The sequence below is a fragment of the Neoarius graeffei genome, chromosome 17 (genome assembly GCF_027579695.1).
Source record: "Neoarius graeffei isolate fNeoGra1 chromosome 17, fNeoGra1.pri, whole genome shotgun sequence".
In the NCBI taxonomy this organism is placed as follows: domain Eukaryota; kingdom Metazoa; phylum Chordata; class Actinopteri; order Siluriformes; family Ariidae; genus Neoarius; species Neoarius graeffei.
The window spans coordinates 46,550,173-46,568,256 of NC_083585.1; the positions used below are offsets into that span (position 1 = coordinate 46,550,173).

At 43.5% G+C, this 18,084-nt stretch overlaps 1 protein-coding gene across 1 annotated transcript in view; it reads left to right on the plus strand.

The window, feature by feature from the left end:
* Positions 1–18,084, plus strand: part of LOC132864305 (solute carrier family 25 member 36-A-like) — a 75,171-nt gene that overhangs the window by 25,148 nt on the left and 31,939 nt on the right. The window contains exon 2 of the mRNA XM_060897677.1: positions 8,588–8,752. Coding sequence (XP_060753660.1) covers positions 8,588–8,752 — 165 coding nt within the window. The remainder of the gene's footprint in view (positions 1–8,587; positions 8,753–18,084) is intronic.

Sequence of the window (18,084 nt, forward strand, 5' to 3'; positions counted from 1 at the left end):
GGTGGAAAGACGGTGACGCGTACTACTCGACAAACGGAAGCTTGTAGTTTATTTGGGACTGTTTACGGATCACATTTAACATGGCGGCGAGCGATACGAACCAAACTTTCGATCAAGCTTTAGACACTGTTCTGAATAGTTTAGAGCAAAAGTTTGTTTTAAAAAAAGAACAGCGTTTGGCGTTACAGTCTTTCTTCGCCTCTTCGTCGCTCTAACTACGTCACCGGGTACAACTGCCATGATTGGCCATGGGCTACGTATACGCCAAATGATAGACATTCGCAACGTCCAATAAACGGCCATTGACAATCGTAAACCACACCTCCCCTACGAGAAATTCAGTAGGCGGATTCCAGACCGTATTTCACTTGTGATATGGTCTGGTGTTAACCAGACTAATTGTCACGTGGTGTTGCTGGGATGTTTTCACGGAGAAAAGATCGTTTTGAGAAAGATTGCATGTTGTGCAGTAGCATATAAGTGCATGGCCTAAGTGTGACTTGGGGTTCAGTCGGCATTTCGGTAAGGAGGCGCACGCCGAGAGTAAGAGGGCGCAGCACCCCTGTTCCCCGGTTTAGACGAAAGCCTGGTGGATAATAGTGTATATAGCTTGGAACATTTATTGCGCAAGGTGGCCCACTTTTTAGATCATTCCTTCTGGACTAGACAAGGCTGGAGTGAGCTACGCTGTCATTGACTGACTATCTCGTTGTTGTTTGTTATAAATTAAGCATTTTAATATTTAGCAAATTAATAAACTAGTATGAGGGGAAAACACTGTGTGACAGGTTTGGGATACAGAGGAACAGATGACCTCGGACTCGATCACGTGATCTGAAATGGGTAAACACAAATCCACGTGGCTGCGGGATATTCGCCAAGGATGATCTTGAACCCATATTGTCACTGCCTGTTAGCTCAAAATCCCTTTCCCCTTCTGAGGCGGTGTGTGTCTCTTCATCTTCCAGCAAGGCCTTATGTCTATGGATTTCCTCGAGCTTTGCAGGAAGTGACCTTTTTCTTGTAATCTTTTGTTCAAGACTCGGCAGAGCGTCAGGTTTTAATCTCCTTCCTTTGCTTTCGGTATTAGTAAAATCCTCCTTGCTAAAACGCACCGAGCACACTTTTGTCGAATTAGACAGCTTGAAGTCTTTTCTTTTATCCCTTTTAATTCTTGTGATCCAAATCTAAAAAAGAACTACAAATTTAACTGGCTCAGCAAGATGGTTTCAATGGTACAGCGCACACCACTACCAAACAGTTTAAAGCAGATACGCAGAACCTTTATTTTTAAATAAATTTCTGAGTGGATAGTATCTCCATCCTGGACTCTTGTATGCTGCATAAATGGGAATTTTTAAAAAAAATATAATTTTGAGAGTTAAAATCAAATGCAAAGATGAGATTCGAGCTGCCCCGCTGAGCCAGCCAGCCCTGAGTGCGTGACGTCACAGCGGTAATCGGTTTTAAGTCCAAGGCCTTTTACAGGTATAGACCAAAGTCTCGTCTCATCTCATTATCTGTAGCCGCTTTATCCTGTTCTACAGGGTCACAGGCAAGCTGGAGCCTATCCCAGCTGACTACGGGAGAAAGGCAGGGTACACCCTGGACAAGTCGCCAGGTCATCACAGGGCTGACACATAGACACAGACAACCATTCACACTCACATTCACACCTACGGTCAATTTAGAGTCACCAGTTAACCTAACCTGCATGTCTTTGGACTGTGGGGGAAACCAGAGCACCCGGAGGAAACCCACGCGGACACGGGGAGAACATGCAAACTCCGCACAGAAAGGCCCTCGCCGGCCACGGGGCTCGAACCCGGACCTTCTTGCTGTGAGGCGACAGCGCTAACCACTACACCATCGTGCCGCCTAGACCAAAGTCATATAAATAAAAATTTATGGTGAAAGTAAGAAATACCGTTACCGACTTGCTCAACTTTCATTGATTGTGGGTCGACTCTCGTTAAAACAGGATAGGCGTTATAACTTATGCAACATACATGTACATGCATGCATTTTCACTGATAACACGTAAAAGGCTCATTAAATAATCAGATGAACTGAGACGATCACATTCTGAAGCAAATTAAATAATCTTATACCGCTAACTTAAACACAATACAAGTTACATGTATTCATCTAAATGCAGGTAAACAACGTGTTGAGAGTCGGAGCTTACCCGTCTGCGCTGTCGCTTCTTGAAGGCCGATCTTGTGGCCGATTTGTTTTGAAACAATCTGACTTTCAGTTGTTCGTTCATTTCTCCGTTCATTCACTTCTTCCACGTAAGGGTGAGATGGCAGCGATATCCAGTGGAGAAAATCAGACGGCTGCCACTCATTCTCCATCCTGTGTACTCTGCCATTACTGCTCGGCTCAGGCAATTCCTAAAACCCGGGACGGAGCGGGATGTCACCGGTTTTAGCAACAACCGCAGGGAGGTCACTGCTACCCCTTTTCCACCAAATCAGTTCCAGGGCTGGTTCGGGGCTGGTGCTGGTTCACAACTCGTTCAACTTGCGAGCCAGCTGAGAACCAGTTTGCTTTTCCATAGCTTGCGGGGTTAAGCGGAGCCACGTCATTACGTCGCTGTATACGGAAGTTATGGCGCTGCGTTTGCATAAACCTTGGTGCGAATATCAAAGCAAAAACAACACGGAAGAAGCAGCAGCGGCAACAACAATAATAAATTACTTCGCGTTTGTACAGCTGCTGCTTCTCGTCGCTTAAAAATGGTGATCTTTCGCGGTCTTGTTATTGTTTTTGGTCTTAACAACTCCGCCCCCCCGCTGACGTAAGCGGTTCTTTCCTCTGGCCCAGCAGAGAGTTGGTGCTCGCCTGGAACCGTTTTTTCTGGCCCCAGAGCCAGTTCTTTGTCAGTGGAAACAGAAAACCCGGTTCCAAACTAAGCACTGGCCCCGAACCAGCCCTGGAACTGCTTTGGTGGAAAAGGGGCATGCCTGAGCGATATGTCGCGTCCCGGGTTTTACCAACAACTTCGGCTCACTCTGGGAGGCCTGGTGCAACTGAACTTTTGTTTTTTAAAAAATAAATAAAATAATTTCCTTTTCTTGTAGTTTTCTTTTCCTTTAATTGTTGATACTGCACCCTCTTTCAATACGGGCTTATAGCCAACGCTCCAACAGATCAGAGGTTTCGTACGAGTCTTCAGTAAAATGTGCAGAGCAGAGGAGAGACCACTTCGTAGGCGCCCAGTGTGCTCATGAACATTCTTGGGCCATGAATGCAACGTAAATCCACCTTCTGTCGTGTTGCTGCACCGGCCAGCAGCACATCTCCGTGGCACGGCGATAAATTAGCTCAAAATGGAGGATCGGAGTTGCAGTCAGCTCTGTGTTTTAGTATAGCGGAAATGGCGATGAGACCGATAGACTTCCTGCTGTGACGTTACAGACGTCAAGGTCATTCACTCAGACCGCTACCTATATGAGTCACTTTAATCATAAAAATTACTATATTAGATTTATTATTAATGCTTAAAACTTTTCCTGTGCCATTCTTGAGGTCTCGAGGCATTTATAAATGAAAGTGAGGCCATGGTTCTGCATATATGCTTTAATAATTTATTACCTTCTGAAGTCTTTTATCGCTCTGAAAAGAATGAAATGCTTGTAGGCTATAAGTTGAATTGTTGCTGCAGACAGAAGTTGTGCAGTAGTGTACCGTTTTGAGCTTTATCTCAGACTTTGTAGTTCATGAATACAGATAATCAATGCAAACACGTGAGGCCCATTTCAAACCATGTGACCACAGCACTTCAGTGGAGGCTTCAGAACAGGTGTGTGTGTGTGTGTGTGTTTTATTTTTCCTCACTTTTCAATGCAATTATTAAAACGCACAGATACCACACGCGTTGGGGAACACAGCGCTCGCGCTCTCTCTCGTTACTGACTACCTGCAAGACATGCACAGACGCATGTTAATAGACAGCTGTTAATTAGACACAGGATTACCTCGTCACGTGTTACCTGCTGATTCATCCTGACTCCTCGCCGTTCACGGTCGACCACACCCTCGCTGCTACACACTGGTGCTCAGTTTTTATCGAATAAAGGGCGTCGCTGCACTTGGATGACTAATGACTTCCCGATGCAGTTTAGCAGCCAGCAACAGTTCCAACTATTCACACTTGGGCAGATAATATGGACCGGGCGCAGCGCAGTCCGTACAAATGACCAAGGGCCAAATGCTTTCCTGTCCAGCCCAACCTAACTCGGTCAACAAGCATTTTATCATATGACCTTTCTTAAATAACACACACAGTGGAAAACGATGAACAACGGTGTGTGAAAAATGACTCAACTGGGCACAGTGAAGGTGAATTTTTTTCTTATCCAGATGATTTATCAGACACAGACCTAATTGAACAAGCTGAAATTGTCAAAGAAAAATGGGGGAAAAAAAAGTACTTTAGAGCGAAGAAATTCACTTTATACAAGAACAAGAAGAAAAAACCGTTAAACTAAATACAATGTGAACGTTTTCAAAAGAGTTATTGCTGAAGTTAAGAGACATAAGTCATCCCCTCTAAGGAGCAAGACAGCTTGGGATGTAGTTTCTATATGCAAGCAAAGAAAAAAGGAAATTTGGACTACTTTGTCTTCCTTTTCGCAAAGTATTCAACACTACCTTGACAATAACAGTAAAGCCTAGGTCACAACCGGACGTGCGATTTTTGGCGTTTCCCAAATTGCTGCGGGGTTTTTTTTTTTTGTTCGTGGAGAAAGACGCACGTTGGCCATAAGTTTGTCTTGCAACCTGAAAAAAACATAAGTGCCTGTAGAGTTTGTTTGACATGACAAAGAACCTCTGCGGCTCGAAAATCAGCACGCGGAGATGCCAACCTTTCAATAAACAGAGCTGTCGTTCGGGGCCGAGGAATCCGTAGTTTTCGGCTGCAAACTGTATGCATATATATATATATATATATATATATATATATATATATATATATATGCACACAATACAATATATTGTAATGTTTTCATGAGTGTAGAATGCACAGTGAAGGAGTACATTTGTTACTTTGCAAAGTAAAAAAAAAAATGAAGCTTGGACAAGTCAATCCTTATAAAATGTGTTTTATTCACAGTTATATTTCTGACATAGGTCATTTCATGCCAAATCACATTTTTTTTCTTGGTTCCAACTGCAGACTTTGAATTTTTTTATTAAGTTGATTCTAGATCAGGCGGCACGGTGGTGTAGTGGTTAGCGCTGTCGCCTCACAGCAAGAAGGTCCGGGTTCGAGCCCCGTGGCCGGCGAGGGCCTTTCTGTGTGGAGTTTGCATGTTCTCCCCGTGTCTGCGTGGGTTTCCTCCGGGTGCTCCGGTTTCCCCCACAGTCCAAAGACATGCAGGTTAGGTTAACTGGTGACTCTAAATTGAGCGTAGGTGTGAATGAGAGTGTGAATGGTTGTCTGTGTCTATGTGTCAGCCCTGTGATGACCTGGCGACTTGTCCAGGGTGTACCCCGCCTTTCGCCCGTAGTCAGCTGGGATAGGCTCCAGCTTGCCTGCGACCCTGTAGAACAGGATAAAGCAGCTAGAGATAATGGGATGAGATGATTCTAGATCACAGTCATGAAAACTTATTTCATTCAAAGTAGTTTTAAGAATATGTCAACTGAAAGTTTGAACCCAAACCTTATCTAGCTTTGGCACTGGAACCATTTCTGAGGACTTACAACTACTGTTAATATTATCATATGTCATGATTTTGTTAATCTGAAGCGTATTACATATTATCATTAAACCTGCTTGTATGGTTTGTAGCAATGGTTATAATGATTTCAATAAAATAAAATTCAGATCTGTCCTTTTTTACTTTTATAACTAACCATATACAACCGTGCATTGTGCGAAATACATCCCCTTTCACGAAGGAACAATACACGGCCATGTTGCTGTATATTTATCATTAAATTTCTGGTTATTCTTGCTCGGCTTCTCCATTGTCGGACGGCGCTATCACGAATTTTGGTTGGTTGAGTTCAAACCCGGAAGCGAATATCAACCAATCAGCGATGACGTATCACAAAAGCTTTGAATGATTCCCGCGGATTTCATCCTTCCGAAAATGCGGAACGGACTGAATTTTATTCAGTCATGGCGGAGTTCAACGTACCAAACAAAAATGCGGAACGAACTGATTTTTTTTTCCGATCACTGCGAAATTCGTAGTTTCGAATTAACTGGTCGTAGTGGTGCAAAAGTGGCAGAAAATCTTAGAAAATACAAAAATTTCGTAGTGTATGGCATCTCTGAGCACGTCACACGCGTGCCCTCCGTGCGTTTCTTGCGTTTTTTGCACGTAGACCGGCTGTAGGAGCATGTACGGCCAGTTGTGACCTAGGCTTTAGAGAAACACCCTGAAAGACGAAGACTTTAAAAAGTCCAGGGAAGTCCTGAAGTCCAAGCACAGAGACCTCAGAAAAACTGGAAAAGGCAGCAAACCAAATGCCACAGAAGCCTTGACTGGTGGAGAAATTTTTGAAGAAAACTATTTTTAATAAAATTGTTGAATTTTAAAAATAAATGAATAAATAAAATTCACTTTGAGCAATTCCAGCGTTATGGACGTGACACTTGAACTCAAAATGGCAACAAATGACCCAGTGCATGTTTTATTGTCTCCCAGTATTTAAACAGGTGTTGCATATTTTAAGGCTGTACCATACTGGAGAAGTGATAGAACAAGAACAATTCCCATAGTACATCTAGGGCATGCCAGAAAACGCCAATAAAAGATGCGTTATGGATGTGACAGAAAAAGTATCACTTTTCTTGGGTGACTGTACATTTTTATCAAACTCTGTGAAATTGTAAACCTAATGTCGAAATGGAGATATCCATTTGATAGAGGGGTCCAAGGTGAATATTAAAAAAATCTTTGTTTAAAATATTTTGTATTTCATGCAGAGTTTCGGAAGGAAAAGTCAGCGTTATGGATGTGACGAAATTCCGTTATGGATGTGACGCGTCTGAAATAGACATGGCATATGTTTAGAAAATCAGCAATTTAACCACCATAACCCTTTGAAAAACTCTGTAAATATCAGCTAAAACTATCAAAGTTCTTAAATAATATTTAGGATGGCTATTGTTTTGCTGTTTTGTGGATTTTAGCATACATATCTGTGGCTTGTGGCAATAATATAGAATTGTACATGATCAAAGTTGATTTTAGCTTGGGGTTTACATTATAAGAAAGAAAGACTGACAGTGACACATTAGGTTGGTTACAAATTGGTTCAACTTATTCACATCTGTAAAATACAGGCCTAGGTGATATCTCTGGGAGTGGTTTTGATGTATTACATGTTGCTTTATTTTTGCATGGTGAGGTTGACATTTACATGGAATTGCCCATTTCACTGTGCTCAGTTATGTCGCTCGTTTTTCAAAGTAAAAATTCAGAGCAAAATGAAAATGGCGGAAGCGAGGGAAACAGGTCCGGGGCCGCATACGGCTTTTTCTGGACCGGATTTAAAAATCCGTATCTGCTCAGTCACGTGACGTTTCCCAATGGTTTTATTAAGAGCGCGTGTGGGTCCGTACTGGTCATATGATGTATGGTTTTTTTTTAAAATTAATTAATTAATTAATTTATTTATTTATTTTGCAGTCCAGTTTCCATCAAATCCTGCGCTCTGATTGGCTCGCGAGCGGTCCGGAATCCTATAATCCGGACCCCGGTTACGGACCTTTGGCGACTTGTTCGTTCACAACAACAACAAAAAACATAGTAGCAATTTTTGTCAACATTTATTTTCTCATTTCTCAAGAGAATAGCATTAATTTTACAGCATGGATAGCGATAACGACAGCGTTGACAGCGAGTTTTACTACCCTGAGGAAGACGAAATAAAAAAACATTTCAGGAGAAAGCTGAGTAGCAGGTTTGGAGTAGTATGGTTTCCCTTTCGGGCGCTCTCATTTTCTGTTAGAATTTGGTAAAGAAAAAAATAAATATATTATGTACCAGCTTACGGTCAGTCCATATCGTGAAAGGGTACGGCCCAGAGGCCTCGGTCACAGTATTTCATGATACCGACCTCCCAGCTTTTATATATTTTTATATATGTGACGAGCTCTCGCAAGGAAAACTTGAAGCTAATCTTTTCCAGACACTTTTTTTTTTTTTTTTTTTTTTGTGTGTGTCCCCAATATTTCTTTGGGCATGACTTGACTTACTCCTGCGCACACACGAGTTCTACTGGCATAATGCATCATTGAGGAGGTGAATGTGAACCAGTTTTAGCAGTCAGTCTGAGCAAGTTGAGACAAACGAAATATCCAGCTGAAGCTATTAGTCGTTATGTGGGGCAAACCAACACGCAGCACTTCTTAAGTTTGACTCGGCCTGCATTGGATTAGAGAGCTTCAGCTTTCTGCCCGTGTAATATGATTTGTTTAGATGATCCAGAGGTAGCTAATAAATAAAGTGGAGCTACATAAATGTAAAACGGGTCGCTTTCTTTTTCTAAAACAAGCCGATGATCAAAACAGCCATAATAAGTTGTATTTTTCTCTCTCTCTCTCTCTCTCTCTCTGTAGGTGTGGTGGTACAGTGGGAGCCATTTTAACATGCCCGTTGGAGGTGGTAAAGACGAGGCTGCAGTCTTCCTCCATAACGCTCTACATCTCCAGCGTTCAGCTCAGCACGGTGAACGGAGCCACCATGACCCGAGTGGCGACACCCGGACCCTTGCATTGCCTCAAGTGTGTACTTTATCGCTTCCTCTCTGCATATACTTACTAACCAGAACCCATTCTAACGCGGTTTGTGAAAATACTGTTCCTCCACACCTGGGTCCAGATTTTGATATCCACTACTAAGAAGACTTTTTGTGTCCCCAATAATCAATGGCAGACCAGATTCCAGATGTGAACCCAACAGAGTATTTCACTGGGCTTAATTAAATACTGTCGCAGAGCTGAAATTGTTGATCTTGTGAATCCTGAGTATTTTTGTAAGGACTCTCCAGGGCTTTAACAATCAGAGACTGCCCTTTATGTTTACCCGTTAATGCTGTTTGTTACTTTAGGTTTTCCTCCTTTATTAAGGACAAGAGTCGGCGCTGTTTTGGTTTCTCGGTAACATGACAGCTAGAGTTTTATTTTTATCTTGTTAACTTCATGAGAGAGAAAAAGATGAGAGGGTGGTAAGGGAACGGCTGTTTCTAGCTGATATAAGAGGAACACTTTGGGACTGTTATTGGAAAATGATTTGTGATTTTGATTTTATATTTCCTGGAACAACATGGACCAAATTCCTTGTATAAGTGCAAGGCTAGGAAAGCAGTGCTGTCGGATTTTGTGGTGTGTGAGTGCGAGTCTATTTTTTTAACTATGAGGTGGCAAGAAATTTTTTAAAAATTCATGCTGCGTCAGGGCGCTCTACTAGAGGTCTGCGCGGGTCGGATTTTTCAGTCCCGCTCCCACCCGCAAAGAATTATGATTTTCAGTCCCGCTCCCTCCCGCGCCTGCCATATTTTGTCCCGCTCCCGCCCGCAAATCCCGCATGATGCAGACGTTCGCGTTATTTCTCAGGAAAGTTCTTGTCTTGACACAGCGTGATGGTGCCCCGCCCCCTACTTTGAGTGGATTTGAGCATAAATATCTACAGCTCACGTTCACATTTATTATTTACCTTGTTTCTGAATTCAGCATGTAGTGTCTCTAATAATTAGTGCTGTCAAGCGATTAAAATATTTAATAGCGAATCGCACATTTTTGTCACATGGGAAACCATTGTAATTCTCTGATCAGCATAAAGTGAATGGGCTTGCTTTGTACCAATGTTTTTTTTTTTTTTTTTTTTTTTTTTTTTTAATTTATTGCAAAGCAGAGCTAGCAAGAGAACCATGAGTGAGCAACTCTAATCAGAGAGACAGGTTACACAGTGACTGTAGGCTTGACTCAATGCTATCCCAGAAATCCTTCCTGTAATATGCAAATTTGGCCGCCTCTGATTGGACAGCCAAATTTGCATAAGATGAGATGAGATGAGGAAGGATTTCTCAGATGGCATTGAATCAAGCCTACCGTCACTGTGTAACCTGTCTCTCTAATTAGAGTTGTAGACTAACTCAAGCAGTAAATCACTTCACTCATGGTTCTCTTGCTAGCTGGGTGTGAATGGCGAGTCATTAGAGTGATCAATGGCAAATTTAAGATGCCATTCCTCACTCAATCTGGCAATCTGACTCTCTCTGCAAATTTAGGCATCTTAAAATGTTTTTATTAATGCCAAATAAAATATCCAGCACAAATTATATATGATAGACATAAATTAATAATTTATAAATTTTATTTCAAACACGTTTTTAGTTAGCGGGACTGCAGCTTATCACCGCTCCCGCCCGCGCCGCATATGTGCACTCCCGCTCCCGCATATGTGCACTTCCGGTCCCGCCCGCGCCCGCAATGAGCTTTCAAAATTTGTCCCGCGCTGCACTGCTTTGCGGTGGGTCCCACGAGTCCCGTGGGACTCCCGTGGGAGTGCAGGGCTCTACGCTCTACCTCAAAATTAAAAATTTCACGCCGCGTCGGGGCGCTCTACATCAAAATTAAAAAATTCACGCCGCATCGGGGTGCTCTACCTCAAAATTAAAAAATTCACGCCACATCGGGGCGCTCTACCTCAAAATGAAAAATTTCACGCCGCATCGGGGTACTCTACCTCAGAATTAAAAAATTCACGCCACGTCGGGGTGCTCTACCTCAAAATTAAAAAATTCACGCTGCGTCGGGGTGCTCTACCTCAAAATTAAAAAATTCACACCACAGTCGGGCATTCTCCACCATTCTCCCCAGAACACACACACACACACACACACACACACACACACTAAATATTTCCGTTGCCATGGCAGTGTGATGCAGAATGTAATGTTATCTTTTCAAAAAGTACATTAGTATGCAGCTACTTTATCACACGAGTCTTTCAGACTTTACGTTTAGCATTTAGCAGCAGTCTGCCTGTGACATTCGAAGGAAAGTGCGTATGTAAAGCCTGCCAGGTTCTCTCACACACTTGGTGTGGTGGCTTTGACTCTTGGCCTGCTTGATTAAAAGATCACTACTGGATTTGTTCACGAGAGAGATTTTGATTCAGCAAATCCGTGTGTGGGATGGCTTGCTCTTTTTGTGTGTTCTAAAATGTTATCAACTCGGCTTCCACTTTGCTGTTATTTACATTCCAGATTTAATCCTACCTCCTCGCTCTGTCACTCTGTGTTTGTATGAAAGTCAGTTTTCTCTGTGTTCCCACTCGTACACTCCCCCTGTTCCAGCCAACCACTGCGCTTATACCGCAGCCCTTTCGTTTTGTCCAGTTCAGCTCAGAATCCCAGGAGTGCCAAGATGTTTGGCCCACTACTTCTTCGACCCTTTCTTTTTTCGTGTCCAAGCCTGACAGTTGTATTTGAACTGCTGTCAACTTTAGGGAACAATAAGCAATCCTGAGGATCGGTGATACAGCAGCATTATGCAGAACGGTTGAATGGAACTATGTTGACGGGGTCAGGTCTGACTGGGAACGAAGTCAGCGTAACACTTCACTGTTGTTCAGTGTGTATTGTTCTTCATTTTGGATCATTTGCATGCACAGCGAGGGAGTTGCAGAGAGAAGCTCAAGGCCAAAACAACCTCGTGATATAATTACAGGATTTTTTGGCGCAATATGTTCAGTCATGTGAGCTTTCATGCTTATTGCCAGTAACAATAGAAAGCTGGGGTTTTTTTGTTTGGTTTTTTTTTTTCTCCTGACCCCTTCTCATTAAATGGTACAGATCATCATGGTTAGTCATGAAAGTGTTCTGGATTTTTAGATTTTCATGAAAATTCCTCCGGATTTTTTCTGCTAATGACGAAATACCTGGAGATCCGGATATTTGACAATTCTCTTGAAAATCTCCGGTTTTCCGAATGGAGATTTATTTTTCTGATTTTTCGCGTTCCTAGACGCGGCGTAATACTTCGCATCGTCCTTGCCTGGGCGTGGTCCTTAAATAGCCCAAACATAGTTCATTGATTAAAGCCAGGTGTTCTTTAACGGCGCGCGTGCCGGAGCTCGTTAGGCGTGCATGCCCAAGGTGTGCCTTCAGGTGCACGTGCTAAGGCACGCAGGACTGACACCGCTCTGCGCAAGCGCAACACAATCGCACTAGAAAGCATGTTCAAGCTGCCAGTGTAGCTGCAGTCTTTTTAGTTGCGAATTACAAGTATTTCCTCTTGTGTTCATAATTCGGCATGTCACAACAAGCAAAACTTTCCTCCTCCTTTCGATGTGAAGAGAGGTAAGCAACTTTGAGGGGGGGGGGGGATTTTTTTTATATATATATATATATATATATATATATATATATATATATATATATATATATATATATATATATATATATATATTAGTGCTGTCAAAAATGTCGCGTTATTAACGCGTTAACTTGAGTCAATTTTAACGGCGATGATTTTTTTTATCGCGAGATTAACGCTCTGTGACATGATGTAGGTTTTTCATAAGCTTTTGAAACTGCCAGGAACTTGGAACAGAGACTTTGCTTAGAAAAACGATAGCAGCTAGACTGTAATGCCACGCCCCGCACAGCCAGAGTCCTCTGCCCTCCCCCGAAGAGCCGCAGTGCTCGGCTTAGGTTTCGTTTTCCCATCAGCGGCTCCAGCCCCACTTTGCAGTGGCTGTGACAAGACGTGTTATGCTCTGCAATAAAAAAAAAAAACATCGGTACAACCAGTGTTCGAACTATGCCGATATTTTCGGGGGGTCCCTTTTTTTCCCTGGGGGGGGGGGGTGCTTGCGCTTGTCTCAGAGCGCGGATCTCCATCGCGCGCTCACTTCGGATATGCAAATGCTTCCCGTTACACACGATTGCTATGTCAATAAACATCATTTTGCCAATATTTTAGAGACCCCCCAACATTTCCCAAATCATGTTTTCAAGGGATCTCATGTCTGTTTCAGGGGATCTCGGATCCCCCAAGTACCCCCGTAGTTCGAACGGTGAGCAAGCCCATTCACTTTTTTATGGTGATAAGAGAATTACAATGGCTTTTCATGTGATAAAAATGTGCGATTAAATTGCGATTAATCGCGAGTTAACTATGACAGTCGCGACATTAATCGCGATTAAATATTTTAATCGCTTGACAGCACTAAAAAAAAAAAAAAATATATATATATATATATATATATATATATATATATATATATATATAAAATATAAAAATCTCCTTCTCACCCCCGGCGGGGGGGTGGTATCCATGTCATCCTCAAGCTCGGGTCCTCTACCAGAGGCCTGGGAGTTTGAGGGTTCTGCGCAGTATCTTCGATGTTCCTAGTACTGCACTCTTCTGGACTGAGGCTTCAGATGTTGTTCCTGGGATTTGCTGGAGCCACTCTCCCAGTTTGGGGGTTACTGCCCCAAGTGCCCCCACTACCACGGGGACCACGCAACCCTTGACCTTCCACATCCATTCCAGCTGCTCTTTCAACCCTTGATACTTCTCAAGTTTCTCATGTTCCTTCTTCTTGATGTTGGCGTCAGCTGGGATCGCCACATCTATCACCACCACCCTCTTCTGCTCTTTGTCCACCACCACTATGTCCGGTTGGTTAGCCAGGATCTGTTTGTCAGTCTGGAAGCTGAAGTCCCACAAAACCTTGGCCCTGTTGTTCTCAGCCACCTTCTGTGGTATGGCCCATTGGGACTTGGGTACTTCTATTCCATACTGGTTGCAGATGTTCCTGTATACTATCCCAGCCACTTGGTTGTGCCTCTCCATGTACGCTGATCCAGCTAGCATCTTACACCCTGCTACTATGTGCTGGACTGTTTCAGGGGCTTCTTTGCACAGTCTGCATCTTGGGTCTGATCTACTCTGGTAGATCCTGGCCTCTATGGCTCTTGTGCTTATGGCCTGTTCTTGTGCTGCCATGATTAGTGCCTCTGTGCTGTCTGTCAGTCCTGCATTATCCAGCCACTGGTAGGATTTCTTGATATCAGCCACTTCCTCTATCTGACGGTGGTACATGCCATGTAGGGGTTTGTCTCTCCAGGTTGTCTGTTCCTCCTCCTCCTCTGCACTCTCATCAGGGTTCTGCTGCCTGAGACATTCACTGAGCAGTTCATCCTTTGGGGCCATCTTTCTGATGTATTCTCGGATTTTCGATGTTTCATCCTGGACCGTGGTCTTGACGCTCACTAGCCCTCGGCCTCCCTCTTTCCGCTTAGTGTATAGTCTCAGGGTGCTGGACTTGGGGTGGAACCCTCCATGCATGGTGAGGAGCTTTCTAGTCTTGATATCTGTGGCTTCTATCTCCTCCTTTGGCCAGTTTATGATACCAGCGGGGTATCTGATGACTGGTAGTGCGTACATGTTGATGGCTCGGACCTTGTTCTTACCATTCAGCTGACTTTTCAGGACCTGCCTTACTCTCTGGAGGTATTTGGCTGTGGTTGACTTCCTTGTGGCCTCTTCATGGTTTCCATTAGCCTGTGGAATGCCAAGGTACTTGTAGCTGTCTTGGATATCACCTATGTTGCCCTCTGGTAGGTCAATCCCCTCAGTCCGGATGATCTTGCCTCTCTTTGAGACCATCCGGCCACACTTGTCCAATCCGAATGACATCCCTATGTCATCGCTGTAGATCCGGGTGGTGTGGATCAGCGAGTCTATTTCTCGCTCGTTCCTGGCATACAGCTTGATGTCATTCATGTAGAGCAGGTGGCTGATTGTTGCCCCACTACGGAATCGGTACCCGTAGCCGCTCTTCGTGATGATCTGACTGAGGGGGTTCAGGCCTATGCAGAACAGCAGTGGTGATAGCGCATCTCCTTGGTATATGCCGCACTTGATGTTGACTTGGGCAATGGGTTTTGAGTTGGCTTCTAGGGTTGTCTTCCACATTTCCATTGAGTTCTGGATGAAGGTCCTTAGGTTCCTGTTGATCTTATACAGTTCTAGACATTCCAGTATCCATGTGTGTGGCATTGAGTCGTAGGCTTTCTTGTAGTCAATCCAGGCAGTGCACAGGTTTGTCTCTTCTTACAGTCTCGGGCGACTGTTCTATCGACCAGTAGCTGGTGCTTGGCTCCTCTGGTGTTACTGCCAATTCCTTTCCGTACCTCGCTCATGTATTGAGCCACATGCTTACTCATTTTTGCCGCAATGATGCCTGACAGGGCCTTCCATGTTGTGCAGAGACAGGTAATTGGCCGGTAGTTGGATGGGATGGGTCCCTTCTGGGGGTCCTTCATGATTAGGACTGTCCTGCCTTGGGTTAGCCATTCTGGGTGGGTTCCATCCCTCAGCAGCTGGTTCATCTGTGCTACTAGGCGTTCATGGAGTGCAGTTAGCTTCTTCAGCCAGTACGTATGGATCATATCGGGGCCTGGTGCTGTCCAGCTCTTCATCTTTGACACTCTTTCTTGGACGTCTGCCATTGAGATGGTTACTGATTCTTGTTCTGGGAGGTTGCTGTGGTCTGACCGGTTGTTGTTCCCCTGCCACTGAGAGTACACCTTGGCTGGTTCAGTGGAGAACAGCTTGTTTATTCTCCTGGCCTCTCCCTCCTTGGTGTATCTCTTCAACCGGGTGGCCAGAGCTGTTAGTCGCTGTTTGGCAGTTTCGAGTGCCTCTGGTATGGAGAGTGAGTTGTACTTCCTGGGTGCCCCTTTATTCACCATGTTCCCTTTCTGTAGTTCAGCTAGCTGGCTAACTTCTTTCCGTGCTGCCTTTATCTTGGCCTCTAATCGTCTCTTCCATGGTGGATACTGTTTATGTCCCGAGCCCACCTTGTGTCCAAGCATCTCCATGATTACTGTTGCTGTACTGTGTATCAGCTTGTTGGTCTCAGTGATGGTTCTTGTGGAGATTGTCTTCAGAGCAGCATTCACATCTACTAGTAGATCTTCTGAAGGTACTTGGCAACTCAGCTTCGGTATTCGTCGGGGGCTCCAGGTTTCCAGTTGGGTCACGATCTTCCTTCTCAGGTCAGCAGCTCTTGTGTTGAGGCTGTTAGTTGTTGGGGCTTGGTACCCAATCTCTGGTTGTGGGGATGATGACATCTCCCCGCTGACCTGTCTTCCTGGCTCCCCCTTGCCGTAGCATCGTTGTTGTATTTCATTAATCTCTAGTTGTGATAGTAGATTTCGATTACGGATGTTGGAACACTGGGCTAATTAGCCTAGTTAGCCTTGATTGTGGGTTTCGAAGTATCCAATGGTCCCACATTCGCTGCATGTATCCCCTCTCTCTGGGATTGCTTGTATAGTAGCATTCCAGCAAATCCGTATTTTCTGTCCTCGTCCATCGATGTCTTGTTCCAGTAGCCCATTTCTCATCAGTTTGCCCTGTTTCCCTAGCAACTGACGCAGACCTTGTTGACCCGGGCGACGTCTGAGCCGGTATGACTATCAGTTATGTCTTCACTCATTCCTGAGGTAGGCTGATATATCATGAGGGGTTTTTGCCTAAGAACCCTTACTGGATGATGTTTTGCCCCGACCGGGATTCGAACCCCGATCTCCTGCGTCGTAGTCAGTGAGCGTTACCACTGTACCAGCTGATATATAAAAAATATGAGTGATTCCACGCTTATGGGTACTGAAATGGGGACATGAACTTATTCACCTAAAACCATTTCTTTTTTTACCATCAGGTCACAAAACATGTAATCTTTAATGAATGATATGTTAAAAGATAACTTTAATTTTCTGAGATGTAATAAAAACATATTTATATGCCAAAGTCAAGCCTATGAGTTCCAAAATGATGTCTGTTCCATTACTTCTGTTACGATTGTCCATCTCGCGTCTGTTACAAATTAATTACAATCTAGCTATATACCATGTTAATCTTATTGAAAGAATGTGTATGTTTATTCTACTAGACATGTTTATTAATTATATTTGCTAAAACATCACCTTCCTATGTTTCAAAAAGTAATTCTACATTGTTAAAATTGAGAATATATATGTCCACAACACTTCTGTTACGTTCTGACTTTGGCATATAAATGTTTTTATTACATCTCAGAAAATTAAAGTTATCTTTTAACATATCATTCATTAAAGATTACATGTTTTGTGACCTGATGGTAAAAAAAGAAATGGTTTTAGGTGAATTTTTAAAAATAAGTTCATGTCCCCATTTCAGTACCCATAAGCGTGGAATCACTCATATATAAAAATATTAAAAAAAATTTTCCCCCATCAAAGTTGCATTTTGTAGTTTCGAAGCTAAGTTTTAGTGCCATTTCTAGAACACAACATCAAGAAAACATGGAAGAAACAGTAATAATGGAAGAGCCGGTTTCTAAGCTGCCTAAAACTAGCAATGGTAATTTATTTTTTGTTACATAATGCACTCAGGCTGCCAGTCAGTGTGTCTCTCTCTCTCTCACACACACACACACACACACACACACACACACACACACACAACACCCCTGATTTACATGAGAAATTTGGTATTCATTGGTGTGTTTAAATTTACAGACAATACGAACTAATGTAAACAGTTGGCTTCAGCTCGCATAAATCTGAATTGGAAATGTTTAGTTCACTTTAGCTTCTGCAAACGCACAACTCTACTAAAAGATGATTGATAAACGAGGCTCAATGTCCCCAACACTGAAACCTGAAAGCTTTAGAAGCTCTAATGCCGCTTTTCCACTACCATCGCGGCTGAGTTGGGCTGAGCCGTGCTGAGTTGGGCTGAGTTGAGCTGAGTGGGGCTGTTGGAGTTGCATTTCGACTATAATCGCGCTGAACCGGTGGACACATTGGGTGGAGTTAGCGAAAGTGGGTGGACGTCACGTGATGTCGTTAGGCGGCGCATACAGTGACATCAGTGATCTTTTAAGCGGTAGTCTCACGACCCGAATAGTAAACAATAAACATGGAGTCGTTAGTGTTGCTGGTCTTGGTGCTGTGGCTTGTTGTCACCAACAACGCCAACAGATACTGGCAAGAGCGTATAGATGAAGCGAGGCGCATAAGGCTTCAGAAATTCTCGTAATTCGTAATTAT